Source organism: Ammodytes marinus (assembly GCF_949987685.1).
Source record: "Ammodytes marinus genome assembly, chromosome: 2".
NCBI classification, from domain to species: Eukaryota; Metazoa; Chordata; class Actinopteri; order Uranoscopiformes; family Ammodytidae; genus Ammodytes; species Ammodytes marinus.
This window is the reverse complement of record NC_137231.1, coordinates 3,955,063-3,981,254: the sequence shown is the minus strand read 5'-3', so window position 1 is coordinate 3,981,254 and position 26,192 is coordinate 3,955,063. Positions and strand designations below refer to the sequence as shown.

Below are 26,192 nucleotides of genomic sequence, written 5' to 3'. Positions count from 1 at the left end.
GAGGGCCCCTCCGGCAAAAAAATAAATACTTAATAAGCAACACTCCTTTTAAATGAGATTAAGACACACTAGCTTATTTCCCTTTTCATAAAGTACACATTGATTCTAAATGAGAGGCAGTAAATTGAGTCTTTGAATAATACATGGGTGGAAATAAAAAGGAGACATGGCTCCTCGATGGGAACACGCAAAAGACGGAGAGTGTCTAAATCACTTGTGTAAGGAGGGGGGAGGAAACCAAACACAAAGTGATCCAAAGTGCCATGTAAACGGTGTATCAGTACGTTGTAATATAGCACGCTGGAAAAAAAATGCCTGTTCAAAAATAAGTTAAAAAAAAAACAGGCAATAAAAGGTGTATTTCATCTGTAATAAGTTTGAGAAAATCTGCCCATTGAACAAGTGAACATTCACTTGATAAGATTTCTTGAAATAAGATGCAATATTTAAGCCTTTCTAGATGAAGAAGAGATTTTGAATATTAGATGGGGAAACTCATTTTGAAGTATAATTGTACTAGTATTAGGAATGTCTCATAATAAGCCTGTAAAGCTCAAAAGACAAAATCACTTTTTTTGTAAAAATCAGTGAATATCTCCTCACAATCCACTTCCTGTCTGTACTGTGTGTGCGCTGAAAAAGAATCTGGTGTTAGTACACAGCCTAGGCCATGTGAGCTGGTATCTAAACAAAGGCAACATGCCTGCTTACAGAGCATAGACTGTGTATTGAAACTGGTTTTTTTCAGCGCACACGTATCGTGGGGAGATATTCACTGATTTTGAAAATAAATTCTCAAGTACGGCTAACTCCACCAAGTGTCATGAGGTATTATGACTAGACATTAGGCCAATATACAGTACCATGGTAAGATTTGGAATGTTGATTGATTCAATTTATTTCAGACATATCAAAAATACATCAATTGAAAAGCATGAAAATACAATAAACTAAAATTATGTTTAAATTATTCTACAAAAAAAGAAAAAACATAACAATTTACATATTGATATGATATGCCTGAAAATGAGTATGAAGAAGTATGAACTTATTTAATCCTATACAATAGAATGTTTGCAGTGCGGTGCGGGGAGGACCACGTACCAAAGACTATGACAGTAGCGGTGGCACTGCGTCTCTTAGCCACGGTGTTGCTGGCCAGGCAGGTGTAGTTCCCCGAGTCGGACAGCCGCGCCTCGTTGATGATGAGGTTGTGGTCGGCGCGGGTGTCAATGTTGTCGTCGGTCAGCGAGCTCAACAGCTCTTCATTTTTCAGCCATTCCACCTGTCCAAGAGACACAGAGATGATGCACTATTAATGCTCACATAGTATGCTCCTTTTCAGCTTCAAAACTCTAACTGTATTTCTCAACCATGAAGTATAAATATTCTCTGTCAAACCTGAATACATTCATCACTGCATACTCTGATACTGGGATTTTTAACTTTGTATTTTAGTCAATTATTTTCTTTTATTTTAATTTTTTTCACCTTTATTTATACAGGTATATCCCATTGAGTCCGAAGACTCTTTTGCAAGGGAGACCTGTTCCCATTTACACGTTACCATTCACACACACATTCATACACCGATAGCAGGCTAACTATCGACATTCACACGAGGCAAGGTGGGTGAAGTGTCTTGCCCAAGGACACAACAACCATGACACAAGTGGCAGGGCGGGGATCGAACCTCCAACCCTTTGATCATCGGCCGACCCGCTCTACCAACCGAGACACAGTCGCCCCAAATCAATCTCCAATGAGTCCCCATAATGTAGAGAACTGGAGTACTAAATCGCTTAAGCCTAGTTCAGACTACAAGAAGTGGAAGGATTTTGGACATTGCAGATGAAAGCCCTAGATCATAGGCCAATCGATGCACGCTCCCGTGAGTATATGATCGCGATGTGTGAACTGTTCAGAGAGGAATTAGGCATGGATGTTGTGTTAACAATAATGCAATTTATAATAATAATAATCATAATGAAGCACAGCGAGAAAATGACAAAGAAACAATAATTGACTATAAATTAATACAACATTTTAAGTATCAAATCCTTGAGAACAAATACCAACAATAGCAATACAAAACAAACGAAAGAAAAGGGAAAGCAAGAGCAGAAATGAGAAGGTTGTAGTGAGTGTTATGAGGGGTGTGTGTGTGCATTGTGCTGCTGCTCTCTCACCCTGTGACATATACCACACAATTTTCTCCCAAGACTGTGCTTCATTTGTGCCTGGTTGGACAGTGAATCCTATTCTGGCAGTTTGCATTAAATGTGACTCTGTCTGCAGCTGACTGTCCAAACACAATTCCAAACTCTCTCTCCAAATTTTGAAGCACATTTCTTTTTACATCCGTTTGCCAAATCAAAATTTGCAAAAAAGGCTTTCATACGTTTTGTGCATGGAAGCATCCCCGTCAATATGTGTGTCTTTGGTGCTTCTAAAATGTTGGCAGCTAGATATCTCATTAAGTGTGCAGTGCAAGGGGATCACACACACAATGGTTTTTGGCATGCGTCAGTGGCAGCGCATGAGGCAGTGACACGTGACTGATGTCAGGGCTTTGTGGGTCACAGGTGAAACCATTGACTTCAATCAAATTACGCTGCTGTGAAGTGGATCCACAATGATGACAACTGTGTTGTGTACAAGCCCTCATTTGAACTGGATGTATGTCTGTAGGGGATTTCAGTGTGTTCCTTTGTGTGAAATTGATGTTATCTGATGTCAAACACATGGGCTTATATGGGAAACCATATGACAACGAAAATAAAAGAAAGCTATCAGACACACATACACCACATATACACCACACATACACCAATAGCAGGCTAACTATCGACATTCACACGAGGCAAGGTGGGTGAAGTGTCATGCCCAAGGACACAACAACCATGACACAAGTGGCAGGGCGGGAATCGAACCGCCAACCCTTCGATCATTGGCCGACACGCTCTACCACCTGAGCCACAGTCGCCCGATCTCAACTTTGGATTGACTCCCCAACACAGCCATAGGCACCCACACCACTAGAGCATTTAGGCAGTCAAAAGATGCACCATACCCAACTACCAGCAACATAGAGGGGAACTAATTAGGAATTACAAACTTAGTGATGCTTTGTTGCCTCTATACCCTGGTAAAGGAGCTGCATCGCTGCGTTTGCAAATTACATTCAAACTTTTTTGCAGTATGGGCCGGGCTGATGGGTTTTAAGCGCGCATGGGCTACATTTATAACAAACATGATTCAGGATGGATGCCAATAGGAAGCGCCTGTGGGCATGCACACACCGGGTACTCATAGTAACGGCATAGGAAGGGATGATGGATCGCAGGTGTATATTGACACGAATAAAACATGATGATGAACATCGTAACACAGTAATCATTTCTCACTCTGGGTATTTTCATTTGTACCACCGTTAGCATGGGTGTGGATTTTCTTTTTTTTTTTCAGATGGTTCAGTACAATTGCAGGGGCAGAAGCCTTTTTTTTAATCACCCACTGTCTGCCTCAAGGAATACTTGGTAGCTGATCTTCAAAGGATCCCAGTTTTTTTCTCTAGAATGAAACGATGCCTTTAAGCTCAGGTTTCTACCGGAGGCAAAGCATTGTTGATAGATGAGAAAACATACAAGACACAGACATAGGACTGAGGGACAGAGTGTAATGTATCATTATTACAGTCATTCATCAAGCGAGTGTGTGACACAAGCGCTGGCAACCCGCATACCTCCCACATCTTTATGTATTTACTTCAATTCCATCCAGGGAAATACGCAACTTGGAAAAAGGCAATTAACGTGCGGCCCCTTTTTGTCAGCGTTCGGGGGGCCACGCTTTGCACGTTAGCTGTCTGTCTGCCGCTAACAGCCCTTGGGTCATGATGAAAATATTCACAGAGCGCAGGGGGAAAAAGAGAGAGAGAGAGAGAGAGAGAGAGAGAGAGAGAGAGAGAGAGAGATGAGGGGTTGTTGGGTGGGAATGAAGGGACAAATACAAATTAGCCCGGCAAGTGTGTGGCAGAGGATGTGAGAAATGAATTGCCTAATTGGCACATTTGTTTCCATTAGGATGCGGTCATCAGTGTCAGCCCTGACGGAGGGCTCTCCAGGCGGGGGCCCCTCTCTGTGATTTCAATACCCCGGACCGCCCTGAAGGTCACCTGCTCCAGCCCTGCACAGCAGCCAGGCCCTCTCATCTACTTAAGTACAGCACACAAACACACACACACACACACACACACACACACACACACACAACACACAAAGAGAGCTCATCCGGAAGACATTTGCCGAAGATTAGATGCTGAGAAATGTGGCAGTCGAGGGCAATTAGAGGACAGAAGAGCAATGTAACGTGCGACACCGCAGCCATCAGCAAGACTTACGAGCGGGGCGTTGATCAAGACCTTGCCGGCTGACTAATTTTCTTTGCCCCTGTGCTTGCGTGCCTTACCTCCCCCCTCCCCCCCCCCACACACACACTCCTAGGTCCAACGGTCATTTGATGTCAAGGTGACGCACTATACAAATGCTGCCTATTCAGTGCTACAAGGAGGACAATTCACACGCATGCATTGCTGAGTCACGCTCAAATGTCACAAGTTAGCATGATCTCCTATCCTTCGGGCGACTCTCGGGCCCACCCTTAGTGCAGCAGGCAGGACTTTTGACTTGCCAGGTATCTAATCAAATGCAATGACTTAGATTAAGCTTCATTGTGAGGCCAACTCATCTGGGACCAGGGGACACCAGTGGGCCCCGCTAAGCCAAGCATATCACAAACAGTACAACGGAGCACAGGGCTAATCCACATGATTCTTACCAGGCAACAAATCAGCGGCACGAGAGAAGGAAGACCTGCTCATTGTCTGCACACGCGCACACACACACACACGCACTCACTCACGCACGCACACACGCACACACATACCTTGCCAACAGTGGACTATCGTTCTGCATTTCGCCAAATGTGGACCTCTATTTGATAAACACACACACACACACACACACACACACACACACACACACACACACACACACACACACACACACACACACACACACACACACACACACACACACACACACACACACACACACACACACACACACACACACACACACACACACACACACACACACACACACACACACACACACACCCGCCAACACTTTAAACTCAGCATGGCTCAGTGTGTGTTCATGCGAGCGGCAAGCCTGTGACAGCAGCAGCAGGTATAAAGTCGTAGGGCTCAGCTGTGCTCTCTCTCTCGCTCCGGAGGTTAATCAGAAAAAGATACAGAGAGAGAGAACACAGAGCGGCCCTGCATCGCACCATCCGCCTCTCTCCCCCGTCGCTTCCACAAATGCCACCTCTCCCTCTCCATCTCCCTCTCCCTCTCCCTCTCCCTCTCTCTCTCCCTCTCCCTCTCCCTCTCCATCTCCCTCTCCCTCTCCCTCTCCCTCTCCCTCCCCTCCGGTGCTATGTGGCACTGCATTACTATTCCACCCCGATCTTTCTTATCTTAACCAAATAAATAGAGGGGAGCTCCCGGCTTGGGGCCTGGGCTGGGGGTGGGGGAGATGGGGGGTGTAATTGCTTGGCTTAATAACGAAGCTCATCATCTGCTCTTCGTGAGACTTTTTTTTCTGACCTGACCGAGAAAATAACAGTGAGAGCAGCTAGGGATTGGAAAAGCAGAAACAAAGTGCAGACGAAGGCAGGAGGTGGGACACAGAGTTTAATGCTAAGTTGTTGTTGGAGCAGCATCACATAATGTCTTTGTTGAAGCCCAACAGAGAACAGCTTGTGTAGCATTTAGTTGATTCCCCCCGTTGTGCCACAGCACCGTAGATCAGGGGAGGGATTCATTTTGGACTAAAAGGCTTTCTATTCAGGGAAGTTGAAATTGGCTTGGGTTGTTCATTTCACACTTTTTTCTCTCAAGGTAAACCCTCTCTCTCAAAAGAAACTCATTATACAGGGGGGGGGGTTCTCATAGACTCTCGATCTCCGTGGTGTTAAAAAGATCTGCTTTAGCATTCACAGCCCCCTGATATCTATGAAGCAAGAGTGCATGGTTAGGGGATTGGTTTTGGATCGGGAAGCAACCCCGAAACGAAATGACAAATAAAAGTGTCTCGCTCCTGCGTTCTATTAACCACAGGAAAATGACAGTCTTGTTACTCTTTGGATAAGATGCATGAAGGATTTTTTTTTTGTAAACACTTGAGAGTTGTGTATGGTGCTGCAATTTACACTCAGAGATAATCCTTTGAATGAAAAAGTTAACACCCACAAGTACTTTTTTCTGTTGCTTAGCTTTTGAATGGGATGTCTGAAGATGTTTGTGCAAAATAACGTTGAAGGCTGACTCGGTTAGCAAAGAGATGCTGGTGTATATGTTATGTAAAGACACTACAGCAATTGATTGAACTGCCTTTCAGCTATAGTGGTATAGGCCACATTATATGGCTACTAGTTTACTGTATGGTATCATGTCCATACCAAGTCGCACACTATTTTAAAATCAGTGTCATTTCTGTGTCGGTATTTTCATGATTGAGACCAAGCTTAAAACACTTTCTGTGGCTCAGGTGGTAGAGCGTGTTGGCCAATGATTGGCGGTTCGATTCCTGCCCTGCCACTTGTGTCATGGTTGTTGTGTCCTTGGGCAAGCTACTTCACCCACCTTGCCTTGTGTGAATGTCGATAGTTAGCATGCTATCGGTGTATGGATGTGTTTGTGAATGGTAACGTGGGAATGGGAACAGGTCTCCCCTGAAAAAGACTCTCCGGTCTCATTGGGATTTACCTGTATAAATAAAGGTTTACTAGTATTCCTTATTCTTGTTGGAGGTGTTTGCAGTTCTGTTATTACAGCTGTCTGTCTGTCCTGCCTCCCAAACTGCCATTCTGCTACATGCTCTCGCTTTTTTACTCCCATTGTTGTGGCTGGTGCAGAAGTGATGTGAAGACCCTTGACTTGAAAAACAACATACAGCCCTCCTAGCACCAGTCTGTCAGTCAATGCTGAGATGTCATCCCCATGAGTTCCAATTTTTTACTTGATGGAGGATTTCACAGTGACCTCAACTGTCATGGAAGCGTCTTGTGCTGTTATAGCCTGTGTGTATTTGTTGCTGAGTATTGCAAATAATGCAAGATCCTCAGTTGGCAAGGGGCTCTCACAAAGAGAGGGGAATAGGTATGTTATGGAGGAGTGGGTGGGGTTCATGATTGATTGCTCTATTGAATTGTATTCAGAGACCAGTAACCGTTCAGATACACAACTTTACTATTAGCTCTACCTTAAGAACATCTTTAAATACAATGCCTCATTTTGCTTATCAGTGCAACAATTCACATAACATAGAACTGCCGAGTGGTTGATTAATGTTAAAGGCCTACTTCACCGGTGGGAATATGAAGGTGTATTGAGTTCTGAGATCCTATTTAGTATAAATGTGCAAAAAAAAAAAAATTGGTTCATCCTAGCCTGAGAAAAGGAAGAAAGAGTGTTTTATGGTCTCACTGTCTAACCCTACATTTTCCTTACTGTGACATCACAGTAAGGGCTAGGATTAACAGGACAGGTGGGCCAAGGGAAGACTGAGGGAAGACAGATGGAAGAAAAACCTCATTCATTATATTATATTATAATAGTGATTTTATAATGATAGAACGCCTGTTCCGTATGGGTGAAGTATTTCTTTAAGGGGCTGAAATCTAGTGGCTACTTTGCAAGTTGCTGATATGACATTCAAACTGCAAGAATACTGAGAGGTTGATGCTGCGTTCCAATCCCCACACTTTCTGCTATTAAGTATGGTAGAAAAAAGATTTAGGATGTCCCGATTCTTGTGGTCAGATTTAATATGCATAAAAATACCCAGACGTCTGAAATAAGCGCGCTATTTGGGCGAATCCGACCCACAATCCAGTGCTCACCAGATGTGCAGTCGCATCTACAGATTATATGAAAACAACCAGGTATGTGACGGATATAAGAGCAAGGGGCAAGATGAAGGTGCAATGTTATGACAAAATAAAAAAGGTAAAAGTATGTTACAATTGTATGCCTACTGCATGCTAGATTATTTTTATGGTCAGATATAGTATGTAGTAATACAAAAAAGAGAGTATGCGATTTGGAACACAGGGTGAGTGCCATGTTCCAAAGCAGAGCTTTAAGCCCCTATCTCACTACGCTGCGAGTGCGACTGTTTGCGACAAGTTGGAGACACAAAATTGCGAGAAAATATGCGAATTAGCGCCCATTTTCACTTGCAGTCTCATTGAGTTGGTACTTACGACACGTTTGCGAATGTCCTGGCCAAAAAAAAATGTCAGTCTCATGTGTGTCTCAAATCAGTCGCAATTTAGTTTCATATGTCGCTAAACCCGTGAAAAGTTGTGTCTAAATTGAGAAGGGTTTGGTATGGAAGTAAATGAGTGTCATCGGATTTTGAAAATAAAAAGCCATTGAATTTTAAGCACTGAATATATATGCATTGAAATAACGTATCTGAATTTTTTGCAGCATTGAAATAATGTATCTGAATTTTTTGCCGCATTGAAATAATGTATCTGAATTTTTTGCCTCATTAAATTTTAAACAACTAATTTTCACCTTTATTTTACAATGTTTTAAAATTCAAAATCAAATATTCAACGTTAAAAAATTCAACGTGCCAAATTCAACTGCAAAATCCCATGTATGAAATTCAGAGTAAAACTTTGGGCAACCAAGGAAGAGCAATCGATCATAGATGCTAGATCGCTAGATATGCTAGCCATTATATTCTTCCCTATATAGAAACATGTTTGTACTCACCCAACCACCATCGTTACTTGCGTTGCCGTTTGACATGGCTAAAACCTGATTTGCCTTCCTGCATCAGTCAGGGGTATCCAAGGCAACAAGCTAATATTCCCACTGGCTCTCTTTGTTTGAACGTGATCGAGCATCTATGATCGATTGCTCTTTCTTGGGTCCCCAAAGTTTTACTCTGAATTTCATACATGGGATTTTGCAGTTGAATTTGGCACGTTGAATTTTTTAACGTTGAATATTTGATTTTGAATTTGAGAACATTGTAAAATAAAAGTGAAAATGAGTTGTTTAAAATGTTATGAGTTAAATTCAGAGGCAAAAAATTCAGATACATTATTTCAATGCGGAAAAAAAAATCAGATACATTATTTCAATGCATAAATATTCAGTGCTTAAAATTCAATGGCTTTTTATTTTCAAAATCTGATGACACTCATTTACTTCCATAGTTTGGGACACGTGCGACACACCTGCGACCACTCTGAGACTATTTTGTGAGAACATTTGTCGCACACATTTTTTGAACATGTTCAAAATTCAAGCGACAGGACTGCGAGGCTGTGCGATTCATGCGAGGAAATTGAGACCCCCGCAAACGTTTCAAGACAGTTTCGAGACTCCCTCGCGAATGCAGTCTCCAACTTGTCGCTAACAGTCGCAGCCCAGTGAGATACGGCCTTTAGGTTTGGTTTCAAGAGTGGGTTAGACACAATTAAGTCTGGGGGCTTCAACCAGAAAAGAAGGAAAAAAGAGATTTGAAAAAGAATACTAATAGTAGTAGTTACTAGTATATGGTACTAACTGTATACCTATGTAGTACTTATTCATTTTTCATCCGTTACTCAGTAACTACCTACAATTTTGTGTACCTTATTGTAAAGTGTTACCAAACATACATAAAGAAGAGCATTTTATGTCTGATGTTCATGCAGGAAACAGCTACTCTATGCATGTTACAGGCACATAATGGAATTAGCTGTAGTTTTCTTACCTTCCATTTATATATAGATACCAATGGCATTTAGGACTAGCCTGGAAATCCAGACCCTGATATCTTGAACGATAGAGGGTCTGGCCACGATCAATAGTAATTTCCAACTCAAGGGGCGGCTCCTACTCGTGCATTTCAAATGCCACTGCACGCAGTTGGATAGCACTACAACCAATCAGAGCGATGCACAAGATGACGTAAGCCCCTTTCGTTTAGCGAACAGCTGTTAAACTGTTAAATTAAACGTTTGCCGTTGTCGGTCGGCAAAACAGAACATTCCACTTACTTGCTAATGAAAGATTTGAGTGCCGTCTTCCAAATCGTTAAGGGTCGAGGCCAAAGCAGTCTCAAACTCACACAACATATCCGCAGCCATCTTTGATGTTTACCATCACGGCTTCGACGTCACATGCACGTCACTGTCGTCATCCGGTTACGTCCTCCCCAGAGTACCATAAGGGCTCTGGCGCGCCCATATTAGATAGAACCAATTGAAACCATAGCCAGATTTCTGGTTTTCTTGATAAAGCTTCAACGGAGCGTGTCCAGACCAACACGCGCAGCAAATTTTATTTGCCAGCGCCTAGTGGCAGGTCTGGGAATGCCAGGCTAATTTAGGACAGCATTTCCAGTGAATATTCTAAGAAGCTATTTTTGCAATATTGTATACTTCAGTTAAAGTTGATGAACTGGTTTGATGGTCTGCAAATAGCCATTTTAATAATTGAACGATTAACTTATGTAATTTCCTCTAATCGCCCCTCTAAGATGTGTGTTTTGTATTGTTATTTGAATAAGACATGTGACCTTTACTGTGCAGATTTGTGTATGTGCACAGTTCAACACTAGAAGGATGCTTTCACATTAATGTGCTGACTCCTTCCATCTGATGCTCATGCGATTTCGCTGTTCAATTTAGACAAGCATGGTGTATACATTTTTGGAAAAAATCAATAGAAAAGTCTGGATTTTTCAGACATTTATTGGAATTTGGTAGAGATGTTGTCAGTAGTTCATATTATAAAACAAAAATTTTCATTCTTCTCAAACATATGCCTATAAATAGTAAAACGAGAGACACTGAACATTTGGAGTGGTCTCTTCATTTTTTCCGGAGCTGTATGTTCCAATCTCATCCAAGTCTATAGGGTCAAACTAAAGAAAAGCAAGTGCTGCCAATCTCATTTTCAGTCCACACAGCCTAACCTCAAGTGTAAGTAAACACCAGGAAAAAAACATGTCAAACTTACAGTATAATGGGACAAGTAATTAGATGTAGAGAATGGCTCATTTGGTTTGAATTGGGTAATTTCAACTCCCCCGCCCGCACCGCGTTTGCAGGTGCACTCTGAGACTTCACACCAGCGCACTCACAGAGTACGCTACCTCAATATTTAATGGAGGATGGGGCGCTGATATCGACTAGGGCTGAAGATACTTGACATGCGCTCTCTCTCTTCCTCTCTACATTATTCACTCCCATCGCTCGTAGGCTGGGCTCATTTGTGTTGACAAAGGGAGTAGATAGGATAAATTCAACTATATTTATCCTCATGGTGAACTCACGTTGAATCATTTATACAGCGCGGAGGCCCTAGGTTGACCCCCACCACTTGAATTATGTTCCCTTCACACATCAATTACAAGTCCAATGTACATGCTGATTAAACTACATATGGAGGAAGACAGCCTGTATTTTGAGAATGATAAGCACTTCCACTGAGACATTTTAAATGCTATGTTTGCCCCGCGAGTTAGTCTTGCGCACCGATCATGCTGTGCGAAACATCTGTTCTCCGTCTCACTGGGAGTTGTTTGTCTGAGTTGCCAACTGGCGTGATTTGAACGCCTGAAAAGCAATCAGAATGGCAATTCGCAACGGACTGCTCTTTAGCAGGTAAACAATGTTAAAACTGTATATTAAAGGCTTTTCCACACATTTCCATTGCAATGCTCTACTCTCACATCTCAGCCTTATTTCACTGTTCAGTGATCACTTGCATCTGTATGGGAGATGTGTTAACTTACTGGTGGCGCAAACCTAATTTTTTTTTTGCTTTTCTTTTACATTTGAAACTTTTCCACTAGCAAACCTTATTTTTTATTTGTTTTAAAGATTATTTTTCTGCATTTTCAATTTATTTTATTTGTATTAGATAGTACAGAGTTGAAATGGGTAGACAGAGAGAGAGGGGGGATGACCTGCAGTAAAGGTCCACGGGATTTGAACCTGCGACCACTGCAAAGAAGGCCAGAGGCAATATGGTACGCGCTATATCCACTACGCCACCGGAGCGCCCCCTGGCAAACCTCTAATAGCACAAACAGAAAACAGCTGTGTCAAGCTGTGAGATGGCTGCAGGCAACACTTGGTTTGAGACCGGTGCACCTTCAACACTAAAAAAAAAAGGTAAACATACTTGTGAGAAACTGCCTGTGGCTTTTTCATGGCACGACTTCCCTCTTTCTACAGAGAAACCTATAAGTGCATTGGAGCGACTTAGGGTATATTCACACTGGGAAAGGCCGCTAGTTCACTTGCTTTGGTCCAGAGTAGATGTAGAATACTCTACTCTACATCTACTTTACCCTACTCTATAACCCTTAAAATGAGACTTAGGCAATTAAAGTAGAATAGAGCAGATTTAGAGTAATAGTAGAGTAGAGTAAATATGATTTAGGCAATTATGCTATGAGGCTAACAAAATGCAATGATGCAATGCACATTCAGAGACCTGGATGTGCTGGCCGTCGCAACCAACAGACACAATGATGAGATTCCCTTTCATCACTTTCATGTCTTTGCCAACACAGAGCAGCAGCTGCTGAACCATCAAACTGGGAATCCAGTAGGAGAACAACATAGCCACGTCCCGCTCTCCCTTAAATCATCCCCAACTTTAAATGAGACAATCACTTTGTGGCCTGACCCAATTATAAGCCAGATGTTTCTCAACACAGTGTCAACTCACAACACTCAACCGCGTGCCTTTCGTCTTTACTTTATTGATTCATTATAGTTTTTTTGTTTAATTTGCATGCTGTGCAATCCAAGGGTACCTCCCATGGATATCCAAGTTACATTTCATTTTTTTTTTAAAGATAATTTTTTGGCATTTTCAAGCTTTATTAGATAGTACAGAGTTGAAATGGGGAGACACACAGAGAGAGAGAGGGGAGATGACATGCAGGAAAGGTCCACGGGTCGGATTTGAACCCACAACCACCGCAGCGAAGGCCAGAGCCAATATGGTACACGCTCTATCCACTACGCCACCGGAGCGTATTTTAAGATACTTTAAAGAACATTAATTAAAGAAAACTCACATTTATAAACTCACAGTGTAAGAAATACTGTAACAATAGCTCTGTGACATACACAATGTGTATAATCTTAATAAAAAAGTCAAAACGGTGCTTATTTGTCATATAGCAACCCCTCTCCAAGTATGTATTTTACCCTACAAAAGGGAAATAAAAAAATGCAAGACCTTTTCAGTGTAATGTTTTGTTTGTGAAATTCAATACTTTTAAGGCCTAATTTTGAGAATATTAAATTAAATGTTTTTTTAAGACCCTGCTGCAGGTACCCTGAAATATCTTCACATCAGGTGGCTAGCCCAACTTTGCAACCGAACCACTTCCATTTTCTCAAATTGTTCGTGTGCACTTACTCTCTGGTATCTACAACAACTATATCAATCTGTTAAAAAGGTCAGAGAAACCAGAAGGGAATCGGAGCAGAGTTTACCCCCTTGCAGAATAAAGAAAATGGCCACTCTGATGCCTGATTCCCTCCCGCTCAGTGGGGGTATGAGCGTCTCTCTCTTTGGGGGAGAGGTGCAGCAGTGGGCCCTTACCTCCGCCATGGGCACTCCCTCTGGAGGGCGGCAGTGCAGAACGATCATCCCGTTGATTGGCACCTCCTTCCCCTGGGGGTCCTGTTCAAAGTTTTTCCTCAGGTCTGTGTGGGGGGAGATAAGAGGCAGCTGTCAGGTGTGTCAAAGTGTTACGGTTCGGTCAGCTTGGCCTCAATCCTCTTCAGCAGCTAAAATGCAGAATTGCAGGCCTGGTTCCCCCCCAGGCAGTGCACGCCACGACCTCCAACACCCCACTACAGCCCGGTGTTGGAGAGAGAGAGAGAGAGAGGATCCAATGGCCCTGTGCTATAGGCTGTCCACAAGGTTGTTTGAAGGATAAACTGCATGGAGGAAGCGTGCAAAGGATTGCTTTGATCATGCCGGGCGTTTATGTGCATACACTATTGACGGCACCTATATTTATGTATGTGCGTGGGTAGGTGTGTGAGCGTGTGTTTTTGTTGTAGCTGTTGGGACTGTATTATGCCACTGTATATGTTAAATAAAGACGATAAACAGTACATTTCTTTCAAATAAATGTCTGCCCTTTTGGCAAGTGCAAAGTTATGCAAATCCTGGAATACAGATCGCAACATCAAATCTTATTTAAACTTAAATTTGTACTTTCTCCAGAAGACATGAATGGTTTCAGTGTATCATTCTCAAACAAGGTCCACATAGACACACCAAATGAAGGAGTGTTTCAGCAGCACGGGGGAGGGATTTTCAGCCTATAACACCCTCTGGCAGCTGTATTGGATTTGGCCCCGACACTGGCTGTGAATCGCTGATTGTGTCTAAACTTGATCAGACAGCATTTATTTTCTGGGGATGGATTATTTCACCAGTGATTCGTTTGATTAAGTATCTGTTAAGATAATGTCAGCTCGCTTCTGTTCACACAGTTAGTGTCTAAACTCCACAGAAAAAAAACATGTAGAAAAATGGTCCATTCTCTTAAAGAACTACTTCACCGGTGGACATATGAAGATGTATTGAACTCTGAGATCCTATGTAGTATAAATGTGCAAACATTTTAGAAATCGGTTGTACAGTTTGCCCAGTTGTGATGTCACAACTGGGCAAACTGTAGAGTTAAGGCTGTTACATACTCCGCGAGAAGAAAGAAGAAAGTTCTCGGTGACAGAGCTGCGAGAAGTTCTTTCTGGTCTAACATTACATACTTCACGTGAACTCAACTGCCGAACTCCTCACTGCGGCACGTTGTTTCCATGGTAACTGACTCAGTAGCGCCAGCCAATTTTCCTTATTTCTTTAAAACGGGCACTTCGCTTTCCTCGTTGACTTCAGACTGACCATTCACACAATAGTTCTCGGACAAGCTGCGAGAAGAAAGTTCGACCCGGGTGATGTGTCGAGAACAAGCTGCGAGAACAGCTGAACAAGAGCTGAGAGAACAAAATGACGTCATTTTCTTCTCGCAGCCCTGTCACTGAGAACTTTGTTCTTTCTTCTCGCGGAGTATGTAACAGGCTTTACACAGTGGTACCATAAAACTCTCTTTCTGCCTTTTCTCAGGCTAGGATGAACCGATTTATAACATTTTGTGATGTCACAACTGGGCAAACTGGGTTAGACAGTGAGACTATAAAACACTCTTTCTGCCTTTTCTCAGGCTAGGATGAACTGATTTCTAAAAATGTTCCATATTTATACTATATAGGATCTCAGAGTGCAATACACCTTCATATTCCCACTGGTGAAGTAGGTCTTTAAGGGTTACTTCAACATCAAAGCTTTTCTTTTTTCACTGGCTAACAGACAGTGACACTTTCATAATTTTTTTCATCATTTATATTGTATATTGCGTTGTGTATCGATGTCACTTAATGAATGAACAACAGCAAAGAGCTCAGTTGGTTGGAGGGGTTGATTAACTCAGAAATATAAATTCAGTATATGAATGTACAGTATGTATGTTATAATGCATACAGGAAGTGCCATCATCAAAATATAAATTTCACCCTTTTGAATGCAGATTTATTTTTTATATAGCAGAGCAGACCCAAGTGAAAAATAAATATATTTAGTGTGTTTAGAATACTTTCTATGTATATACAAGCAGTATATTTAAGTTGAGTTCAAATGAAACCACTTAAGTTGTACTTAATACATTAAAAGTTGCACTTAAAGTATGCTTAAATACATAAGAAGTATATTTTGCTCTATTTATTTGGTACTACCGCTTACCAAAAAAGTGCACTAGTGTTTTAATATACTTTAAGCATTTCAAGTATGCTTGTGCAAAGTATACTGACAGTGAATCTATAGTGCATTACACATATACTTATAAAACAAAACAAATATTACAAAAATATACTGCCAGAAAATGTTAACATAATGTATTGAAAATATAACTTAATTGTGTTGGAAATATGGAGAAAGTGTACTTAGAATATTGCGTATATTAAGTTTCCTTTTTACATATTTGTATGCAATATACTGGAAGTTATGTTAAGAAAACCACTTAAGTTTTACTTAATATATTGACATCTGCACTTAAAGTATGCTTAAATACATCAAAAGCATATTTTGTCATGTGACATATCCATGTGACACAGTGGGGGTAGTGCTAAGTTAGGTTGGTAAAGAAGGGGTTGGGCTTCTCCCCTTATGGCGTCATACAGGGAGCAAAATCTAACTGGGGTTTTTGAACACAGGTTTTATAGAGAGGTGGAAAAAAAGAGTGAGGGTTGTTATTTCTCATACGTTGGGAGTCTCTAGTCACATGGGGACCCATTCATGTTGAAAAAATTTGAAAAAAAGTGAATTTTGCAAAATAGGTGACCTATAAGCTGGAAAACCCATTCATTTCTTCACACTATCAGACATAAGTGTTTCCATACTCACAGGCGATGCGCACAGTAGCTTTGCGACTCTTGGAGGTTCCCAAGTGGCTCCAGGCCACACAGAGACACCAGTAGTCTTCAGGGCCGTGGAAATCCTCCACCTGCTGACGCGAGACGTTAATCATCACCTCGCGCACCTTCAGCCCTGGGACAACACAGGAGGAGAGATAGTTAGAAACAATACCCAAAGTATTTCAGATGCCCTATAGTTATAGTGTCTTCTGCCAAACCTGTTTGGTTCCTTAAACATGTGGGTCGGGTTCAGATTTGGTTTGGTTGGTTAAAGAAATAAAGTGATAGTTCTAGACAACATATTGGATATGTTGACAAAGACAAATATCATCTAAATCTATGCAATAATTGATGATCACAGTTTGGATTAAACTAGTGGACTTATCAACCGACAGAGCCATGCAGCTAGTATGGCTAAACATATAGCCTTTGGTCTTGGGTTATGGCCTTTCAAATGTGGTTCTACCAGTCGGGTTCAGTTGGGTCAGGTTTTAAAGACACATTTAGAGACTGGGTTAAGGCATTTGTTTTAGGGACATGCAGAACAACAGTTAATGGACAGAACCGAAATAGGAAAGACCTGTTCTCTAAATCAGAGTCCTTACAGAAGCAATCAATACCTTTCTACACCTCCAGGCTTGGGCCAGGGATCAATGGGTTTTACAGGATTAGCTATGCATTCTAAAGGAAAGACTGACACACTTCCCTAAATCAGTGCATTCTCCCCCTCTGCAGAGTTTTGAGAGCATCGCTAAGCTGCTCAGGGACCTCTACTGTAAGTTTTAAGCGCTCAACGCTGCTAACAAGAGGAAAGCTAAATCAGCTGTAGCAGAATTAGCATTAATAATTTGGACTACACTTTACCACTTCAAACAGCTGTGCAGGCGACACAAGGACAACATTATGTAACACAAAAGGCATGTGAAAAAACAGAAAGCTGTACAATGCTCTTAGTCTATTGAATACATTTAAGACGGGAACAAAACCTCCATTTGAATATCCTCTTAGGCAACTCCCTGCAAGTCCCCAGAAATGTTCGTCACCCTGTCATATATAGCTTGAGCCGGGTATACAGCAGCACCCATTCTTAATGTGAGTCATGGGCTTAGGGCCTGTCACACGTGTTCTCTCACTGCTCTTCCGAGCCTTTTGCAGCCTGCAGCAGGCCTTATGCAGCTGGATTATAGGCCAAGGATGTGCAATGTGCTGGGGATTGCAAAAAGACCAATACCCTAAAACCCCCTCCAACCTCTGACTTCTCCCGTTCTTCTGCAGACATTTTCTCTGTGATAAATATCGCTCTATAATCTGACATGCCTCTTACTAAAGTCAAACAGCCTCATGCTGCGGCTGCACAGCTTGCAATGGCGCTGAGCGCGCTTTCCCAGTGAATATCAAATTAAAGCCCCAGTGAATGGCACCGCGGCTACGCCAATGGATCCCTGCTGGCAGTTTTTGCGGTGGAATTAAGAAATGGAGAAGATTTGGTGACGGGTGGTCTCCAATGTGCCTGATACGCATGACAACAACATAATAGTATTATTATTATATCCTTTATTTAAATAGTGGGCTAATTTTTATTTTTTTTGTCATACCAAACACGGTTGACGGGCTGTGAAAGGCTGATACAAATTAAGCAGTTTGTCTCGATATGGTGCACTGCGGTGTACATTCTGGTGACCAGGGTCACAGTAAGAGAAATGTAGGGTTAGTGAGACCATAAAACACTCTATCTGCCTTTTCTCAGGCTAGGATGAACCAATTTACATTTTTTTGCACATTTATACTACATAGGATTTCAGAATTCAATACACCTTCATATTCCCACCGGTGAAGTAGGCCTTTAAATAGTGATTGACAGGCCTCGAGGTGGGAGAAGAAAAAAGGACTAATTTAAGAAGAAGAATAAACAGAGCAGCATCATACGGCTGGTGCTACCTCAGCCCCAGCCCCAGTAGAGAATGAGGCACACGAGCATATGTCATCATTTTCTCGAGCTGTGTGTGTGCGTATGGGAAGGGAGAAAATAATGACTAATGACTAAACAATGATGCTCCAAAAAGTGTGAGCCAGTGTTTTAGAGAAAAATGAATTTGAGATAGAAGACAGACAGACTGATAGAGAGATGGAGAGAGGGAGATAAAAGGTGTGGGTAAGCCTTTCCTGGCAGAGAAGGCGACACATTAGCTGGAGTCAAAACAGCTGTCGACAGGTGGTTTGCTTAGAGAGGCTGAGAAGGAGTGTTGCCACTGAGTCATAAGTCACCCATTATACATTACATTATTACATTTAATTTAGCTGATGTATTTTTTTTCCAGAGCGACTTCCAATAAGTGCATTCAACAATGAAGGGCAGAACAGTGTCACGTATGTATGTACATTAGCTTTAAATAAGCTAAACTACAAAGGGCCACATGTACATGCTACATGTAGGTGCACCATGTACAGTAAGTGCAAAATAGTTGCATTCTTTTTTTTGTAACTATCATTTTCTTAGCCAAGGTGCAGAAGAAATGTCTGACTCACAAACAGGTTGGCAAGATGGCTGGAGTGGGAACTATGTTATGGAGAGGAGAGTGTTGCTGATGTAAGCCTCAACAACATCTATTTAACATACATGACACAAACTTCATTTAAAAATGTTGAATTAGAATCATTGCTTTCTGCTGAATGGGTTTGAGTTCAGACCTAAACGTTTGTCCCAGGACATCTTTCTCTCACTCCAGATATTTCCTCTGATTCTCTTCTGTTAACCATCCAATAAAGATATTAAGATGGCAATGAGTTGCTATCCCAGAAATACATATTAGACATTTCTACAATACCATACAATATAACTTTATCGTCAAAGCCAGTTGTCACAGAAAATACAAGCATGAAGACATCAAGACAGGACCCCCCCAGAAAACACACACCCAACAGAACATTACAATGTCAAAACACGCCATGTAGCCTGTCTTTGATCTGGGATAAAGAAGTGCCCTTATGCGTGTAAGGATTGACTGTTAAAACATTTGTCTATAATAGCTGGTTCATTGTGTATTGCATTGCATTGTGGGTCTCGTAGTTCACTTGTCTCTATTGGCGCTTAAGCCTAAACTTGCTATACTGTATTTTAGAAGCCTATATCACCAACACAAGGGGAACAAATGGCACTCGCTGTTCAGGAGATGGTTGGGGTCAGAAGAAATGTTGGTAGTCCGTATAACCACAGTTTATTTTGATGCTAAGCTGATTCTTATAGTTCAAGTGACAGCTAGCACTAGCTTAAACCCTTCTCCTATCCTATTATGTGTGATGTGTATGCTAGAGCTTTACAATGGAACTTACTGGGTCTTGAAATAATGTACAATGCATCATTTGGACAGACGCGTCCAATTATTGAGTGAACCATGGTTAGCTTATGGTTGCTCGCTTCCACTAGTTGAAGGTAATACAAACTTGACAGCACAGTAGGGGCCTACAAAAGTGGAATGAAATTGAAAAATAAATTGCCCAAAAGCTGCAGTGTCGTTATACTGTAATTTCCCCACACAAAAACGTTTCAATTTAACTTTGCTGTCAAGATGAATACAATGCAATACTTTTTCATTCATGTTCTCCCTCCTAAAACAGCCTTTGTCCTGACTTTTGGCATAACAGTTACTATTGTGCTAGGGGGGAGCAGCAGACAGAAGGTACAATTTCACATGGACTCATTCATGTCATTTTTTTCAGACTATATTTGTTTAAGTTTTTGGTGCATTTGCATAAAAAGTCAGTTTTCTTAGTGTTACTGTTGACAGGCAGACAGGCAAGCAGGACCCAAATGCAGAAAGTTTCAAGTGAGGGTAATTTATTGTCCAAAAAAAAACACAAAAACTCCAAAAACTCCAGAAACGCAAAAAAGGCAAGGCACATGGAACATACAGGGACAGACTCACCAACAGGTACAATGCTCGGACAGGGAACAAAGAAACACTGGGAGTTATATACACACAAGACAGGGTAGACAACGAGGGACAGGTGAAACACATTAGGGGAGGGAGCGGGAGGGAGCAGTAATCAAACAAGAGGGAAGCTTGACAGGACATGGGGAGGAACAAGACAGACGTACCAAAATGAAACAGGAAACCCGGGTAACACCAAAACAAGACAAGACAAAGACAGACCATGACAGTTACACTGATTTAAATACTTTGAGCAGCCATGGCTGCCAACATAAAAAAAAAGATTATGCGAACAAATACATTTGGAAGGAAATGCAAGAGAAGCTATTATTAAACAGTTGATAGGTTGACCTTCATTAGTCGTATAAATAACAACTGCCGCTTCTCAGTACAGATTTCCTCAACTTAAAGGAATACTTCACCCATACGGAACCGGCGTTCTATCATTATGAAATCGCTATTATACTATAATGAATGAGGTTTTTCTTCCCTCAGTCTTTCCTCAGTCTTCTCTTGGCCCAGCTGTCCTGTTAATCCTAACCCAACATTTTACTAGTGTGATGTCACACTAGTTTTGTCAGTTTTGGTACATACATACGGTTAATTTTGAAAGACAATGACAGACGCCCCACTCTGATGAGGGCTGATTTAGATACAAGAGCCAAGGTTGCACATTCTCATTTCACACACCATTACATGTGTAACAATTTCCAAATCTAAACACTGTAAGCACTGTAGCATATGTCAGCTCCATTATCACCAATCGGGTACAATTGTATCATTCTGTCCCCATAAGCATATTTACTGTATGCAAATTAACATGGTTGGTTAGGAGTCAAGGGTTTGATTGTGGAGGTGTGATTCCACCTTCGAGCACTAATTTACATGCCTTTCGAAGCAGGGTGTGAATTTGCTGCTAACCTCTGGCCCAACAGCAACACATGGTGACACCGGCTGTTGAGTTAGTGTCTCTGACAGGTACCAACCATCGATCAGAGACTCTTTTCTACTCGATAAACCCTCTGGCCGATTTAAAAAAATAGAGAACAAATAACTGAAAGAAAGAGATGCTACTTTTCTGATTCACCTTCCACCACTTCCGCCAGTGAACAAAAAGCTTAGATCATCATCCTGTGATTGCATCAGTCAGTGAATATTATGATGTCATTATGCAAAAATATGGTTTATACATACATTCTCAATGTGTGAGGAATCACCCTACCGTGGCAGGCATGATACACATTTACAGTATATGGCCCATCACCCAGCAAATCCCATTCTGACTGTCAATGTTAAACAGGTTTCTAATCAGCTAATCTCTCTGTCATCTCTTTCTCGATGCCTTTCAAGGGCTTTACAGATCTTCACTGCTGATGCAAACAACATGACATACATTTGGTCTTATCTCCATTGGTTGTAATAGTTTGCGGCACTGTTAGCCCGTATGCTAATGGAGCTAACTGAACTGATATTATCTATCAATGGATAGCTTCACATTTTGATAGAGGGGCGGGCATAGACTCTCAAAGGGGCAGGGGGGAAAAATTCATGTCACAGACTTGGAACCCAATGGGGGTCGGAGCCCCCCCCCCCCTTTTTTTTGTTTTAACATTATCTGTTAGTTAACCTCATGCAAGTTACACTACAGGACACATAACATGTAATATGTGTCTGTTAATGTGACATCATTGATTGGAAGCTCTTAGCTAATGCTAAAAACCAGCTGGATGATTCTGAAACAAATTTTTTATCAACCATTTTACTGTTAATTCTTACTTTCTAAAGAACAACATACATGTCCGTGCTCTTAGGCCATGGCCAAATGTCGTATTGGGAAGGACAAGCAATTGTTAACTTACAGATAATGCAACACAATACATTTAACGCACAATATGTAATGTTGCGCATCTAAGGGGCTCACCATCAATGCTTTACTTTGTCGACAATAAATACGTATATACAGTGGCTTGCAAAAGTATTCATACCCCTTGAACTGTTATACATTTTGTCACGTTACAACCACACACATACATTTATTTTATTGGGATTGTATGTGATACACCAACACTAAGTGGCGCATCATTGTGAAGTGGAATGAAAATGAAACGTGGTTTTATTTATTTTTTATAAATTAAAAACTGAAAAGTGTGGCGTGCAAAAGTATTCATCCCCCCTGAGTCAATGCTTTGTAGAACCACCTATCGCTGCCATTACAGCTGCAAATCTATTGGAGTATTTCTCTACCAGCTTTGCAAATCTACAGACTGATATTCATTGCCCATTCTTCTTTGCAAAATAGCTCGAACTACAGATTCAGCATCGGATTGGATGGAGAGCGTCTGTCAACAGCAATTTTCAAGTCTTCCTCTATATTCTCAATTGTTTTTAGGTCTGGACTTTGACTGGGCCATTCTAACACATGACTATGCTTTGATTGAAACCATTCCATTGTAAATCTGGCTGTATGTTTAGGGTAGTTGTCCTTCTGGAAGGTGAACCTACACCCAGTCTCAAGTCTTTTGCAGACTCTAACAGGTTTTATACCCTGTATTTGGCTCCATCCATCTTCCCATCAACTCTAACCAGCTTCCCTGTACCTGCAGAAGAAAATCATCCCCATAGCATGATGCTGCCACCACCATGTTTCACTGTGGTGATGGTGTGTATAGGGTGATGTGCAGTGTTAGTTTTCCACCACACATTGCATTTTGCATTAAGGCCAAAAACTTCAATTTTGATCTCATCTGGACAGAGCACCTTCCTCCAACCCTTGCCAAAAGCCATGCATAGTCAGATGAGACCAAACGTGAAGTTTTTGGCCTGAATGCCAAAATACAATGTGTGGCAGAAACTAACACTACAAACCACCCTATACACACCATCACCACAGTGAAACATGGTGGTGGCAGCATCATGCTATGGGGATGCTTTTCTTCAGCAGGTACAGGGAAGCTGGTTAGAGTTGATGGGAAGATAGATGGAGCCAAATACAGAGCAGAAAACCTGTTAGAGTCTGCAAAAGACTTGAGACTGGGGCAGAGGTTCACCTTCCAGAAGGACAACTAACCTAAACATACAACCAGATCTACTATGAAATTGTTTAAAGCTCCCATATTATACACTTTTCGGTACTATTATACACGTGGTCCCTAATACGTTTTTCTTTAATTGTTTGCTGAAAAAAGCTTTCAGATAATTTATTGTACTATGCTGATGTTCAGCTAATCTCACAATGGCCTATTTTTTAAAAAGAGCTGCAGCTCCCCTCGTAAATATACAATCTTTGAGCTGCCCCCGCCCCCTGTCCGGAAGCGAAGCCAGATACGCCTCGCCCTCTGTCTGTCAGGGCCGTGGACCAATAAGAAATAGGGGTGTGGGCTGCACAGTGGAAGCTTCTGGCTTTCCAGTTTGTGAGGTCAGAAACTGGGAGAATTGTGACTGGAGTATATTGAGGGGGAGGGGTGGGGGTTTCAGAAAAGGGGAGAGTGAGAAAAAGGAGAGATTGTTATTTTTTTTGATATTTTGGCAGTCTCTAGGCACACCGTGGACCCATGGATATGTTGGAACACATTTAAAAAGTGCATTTAGCATAATATGGGACCTTTAAATCAAAGCATAGTCATGTGTGGCCCAGTCAAAGTCCAGACCTAAAAACAATTGAGAATATTGAGAAAGACTTGACAGACACTTGACAGACACTTGACAGACACTCTCCATCCAATCTGATGCTGAATCTGAACCTTGAGCTATTTTGCAAAGAAGAATGGACAAAATATATCAGTCTGTTGATGTGTAAAGCTGTTAGAGAAATACTCCAATAGACTTGCAGCTGTAATGGCAGCGATAGGTGGTTCTACAAAGCATTGACTCAGGGGGGCTGAATACTTTTGCACGCCACACTTTTCAGTTTTTTATTTATAAAAAAAAATTAAAACCATGTTTCATTTTCATTCCACTTCACAATGTTGCGCCACTTTGTGTTGGTGTATCACATACAATCCCAATCCAATAAATGTACATAAGTGGTTTTAACGTGACAAAATATGGAAAATTTCAAGGGGTATGAATACTTTTGCAAGCCACTGTATAACATTGGTTATGTCATTTTGTGACAAGTTTTAATGCAACATCAACACATACCAGACCTGTGGGCCTCTGAGGGTGAAACTAAATGTATGTCATTGTTAACCAATAGTTTAAGTGTGTGGTCGTGTGAATGTGTAGTGGTGAAAAAAAAATGCCACAAGCTGATCCCAAAATACATTGTGGAGGACTGGCCATGCACACTCTATACAAAGTCCCATCACAAAACATAAGCAAGACACTTCATTATTTAACCTTCATCTGTAGAAAATATATCTTGATAGCAAAAGGCCTAATGTGACAAAATGCTAATTAGAACCAATAATTATTCTGCTTTCCCCATCTTGCCCATGTACTCTCCTGCACTTGTGTGCCACCCACACGCTGTAAGAGCCACAGCGGAATTCTTTCAAGTATAAAGCGAGTACACTCCACCTTAGATCTCAGAACAGCGATAGCACATTAGAGCCATCCTCCACATGGGTCTCATTACCTCCGCCTCAAGTCTCGCAAAGTGTGGCCGCCATCCACACCAGGACTTAATGCTGAAGGAGGAAACTTTTTAGCCATTTAAAAAAAAAAAAACTCTCCCCACTGTTCAGTAACCGTAGCACTTTAAGTACTGAGGCTTTATTCAAAATGAATCCCCAAATTAGACACCGTTTCCCTCTGCCCACATTCATATTGCACACCAGAAAAACTGGCATTAACACAAGAGCCTGGGCACATGGAAATACACACACACACACACACACAAACACACCTACACCTACACACACGCGCGCGCACACACACACACAAGCACATACGTTTGTACGGCTTGGGGAAAATATATTTTTTTTAAGACATTTTTTGGGGCATTTTTATGCTTTATTGATTGTGCAGAGAGACAGAGGTGAAATGGGGCAGAGAGGGGAGTGACATGCAGAGAACGACCGCGGGCAGGAATCGAACCCGGGTCTGCTGTTGGGCCCGGCCCGGGAGGGGGACGTCTTACCATCTGAGCTAAATTCGCCCCCGGGGAAAATATATTTAATAGAAAAGCATTCTTTTATTCCTTCCAGAAAAAGACAAAGAAAACTGTCACCACCCAACTCTATTAGCCCCCCCCCCCCCCCTCAGCCCACTCCATAGCTCTGTAACCAGAGACAACCCAGAGCCACATCTCATACTGAAATGATACCCAATTTCAAGGCTGCAAAAACGCGAAATGGAGCCTGACCAAACCCAAACACATGACGCTAACAACTGTCACATCTGTGGCAATGTTGCAAGACAGTGAGAAACACAAGTTGACACCGTATACGACGATGGTGGTGGGGAGAACGGCAGCAATTAAGAAGTACAGTGGCTCGTTAAAAAAAAGAACAAGGGAGAAAGTTGTTTCCTATGTCTCTATCTGTGTGCGGAGGGGGGAGCTAAACGCAGAGAGATACATTGAGGCAGCCCACTCATGTGAGAAGTCATCAGTAACTTCAGTATTTTCTCTGCGGCTGGATTCAGCTGTGGTGTTAGCAGGCAGTGGAGCGGAGGTGGTGTTTAGTTTAGGTTTCCCCTTTTTCTGCTTCAGGTAGGCTCTCTCTTAAAAAAAAA

General features: G+C 41.8%; 1 protein-coding gene across 1 annotated transcript in view; it reads right to left on the bottom strand.

The window, feature by feature from the left end:
- Positions 1–26,192, bottom strand: part of unc5db (unc-5 netrin receptor Db) — a gene marked incomplete at its 3' end in the record, with an annotated part of 222,909 nt that overhangs the window by 72,389 nt on the left and 124,328 nt on the right. Inside the window, exons 3-5 of the mRNA XM_080046117.1 lie at positions 16,577–16,720; positions 13,706–13,809; positions 1,105–1,285 (exon numbers count right to left, since the gene is read on the bottom strand). Of these exons, the coding sequence (XP_079902243.1) occupies positions 1,105–1,285; positions 13,706–13,809; positions 16,577–16,720 (429 nt within the window). The remainder of the gene's footprint in view (positions 1–1,104; positions 1,286–13,705; positions 13,810–16,576; positions 16,721–26,192) is intronic.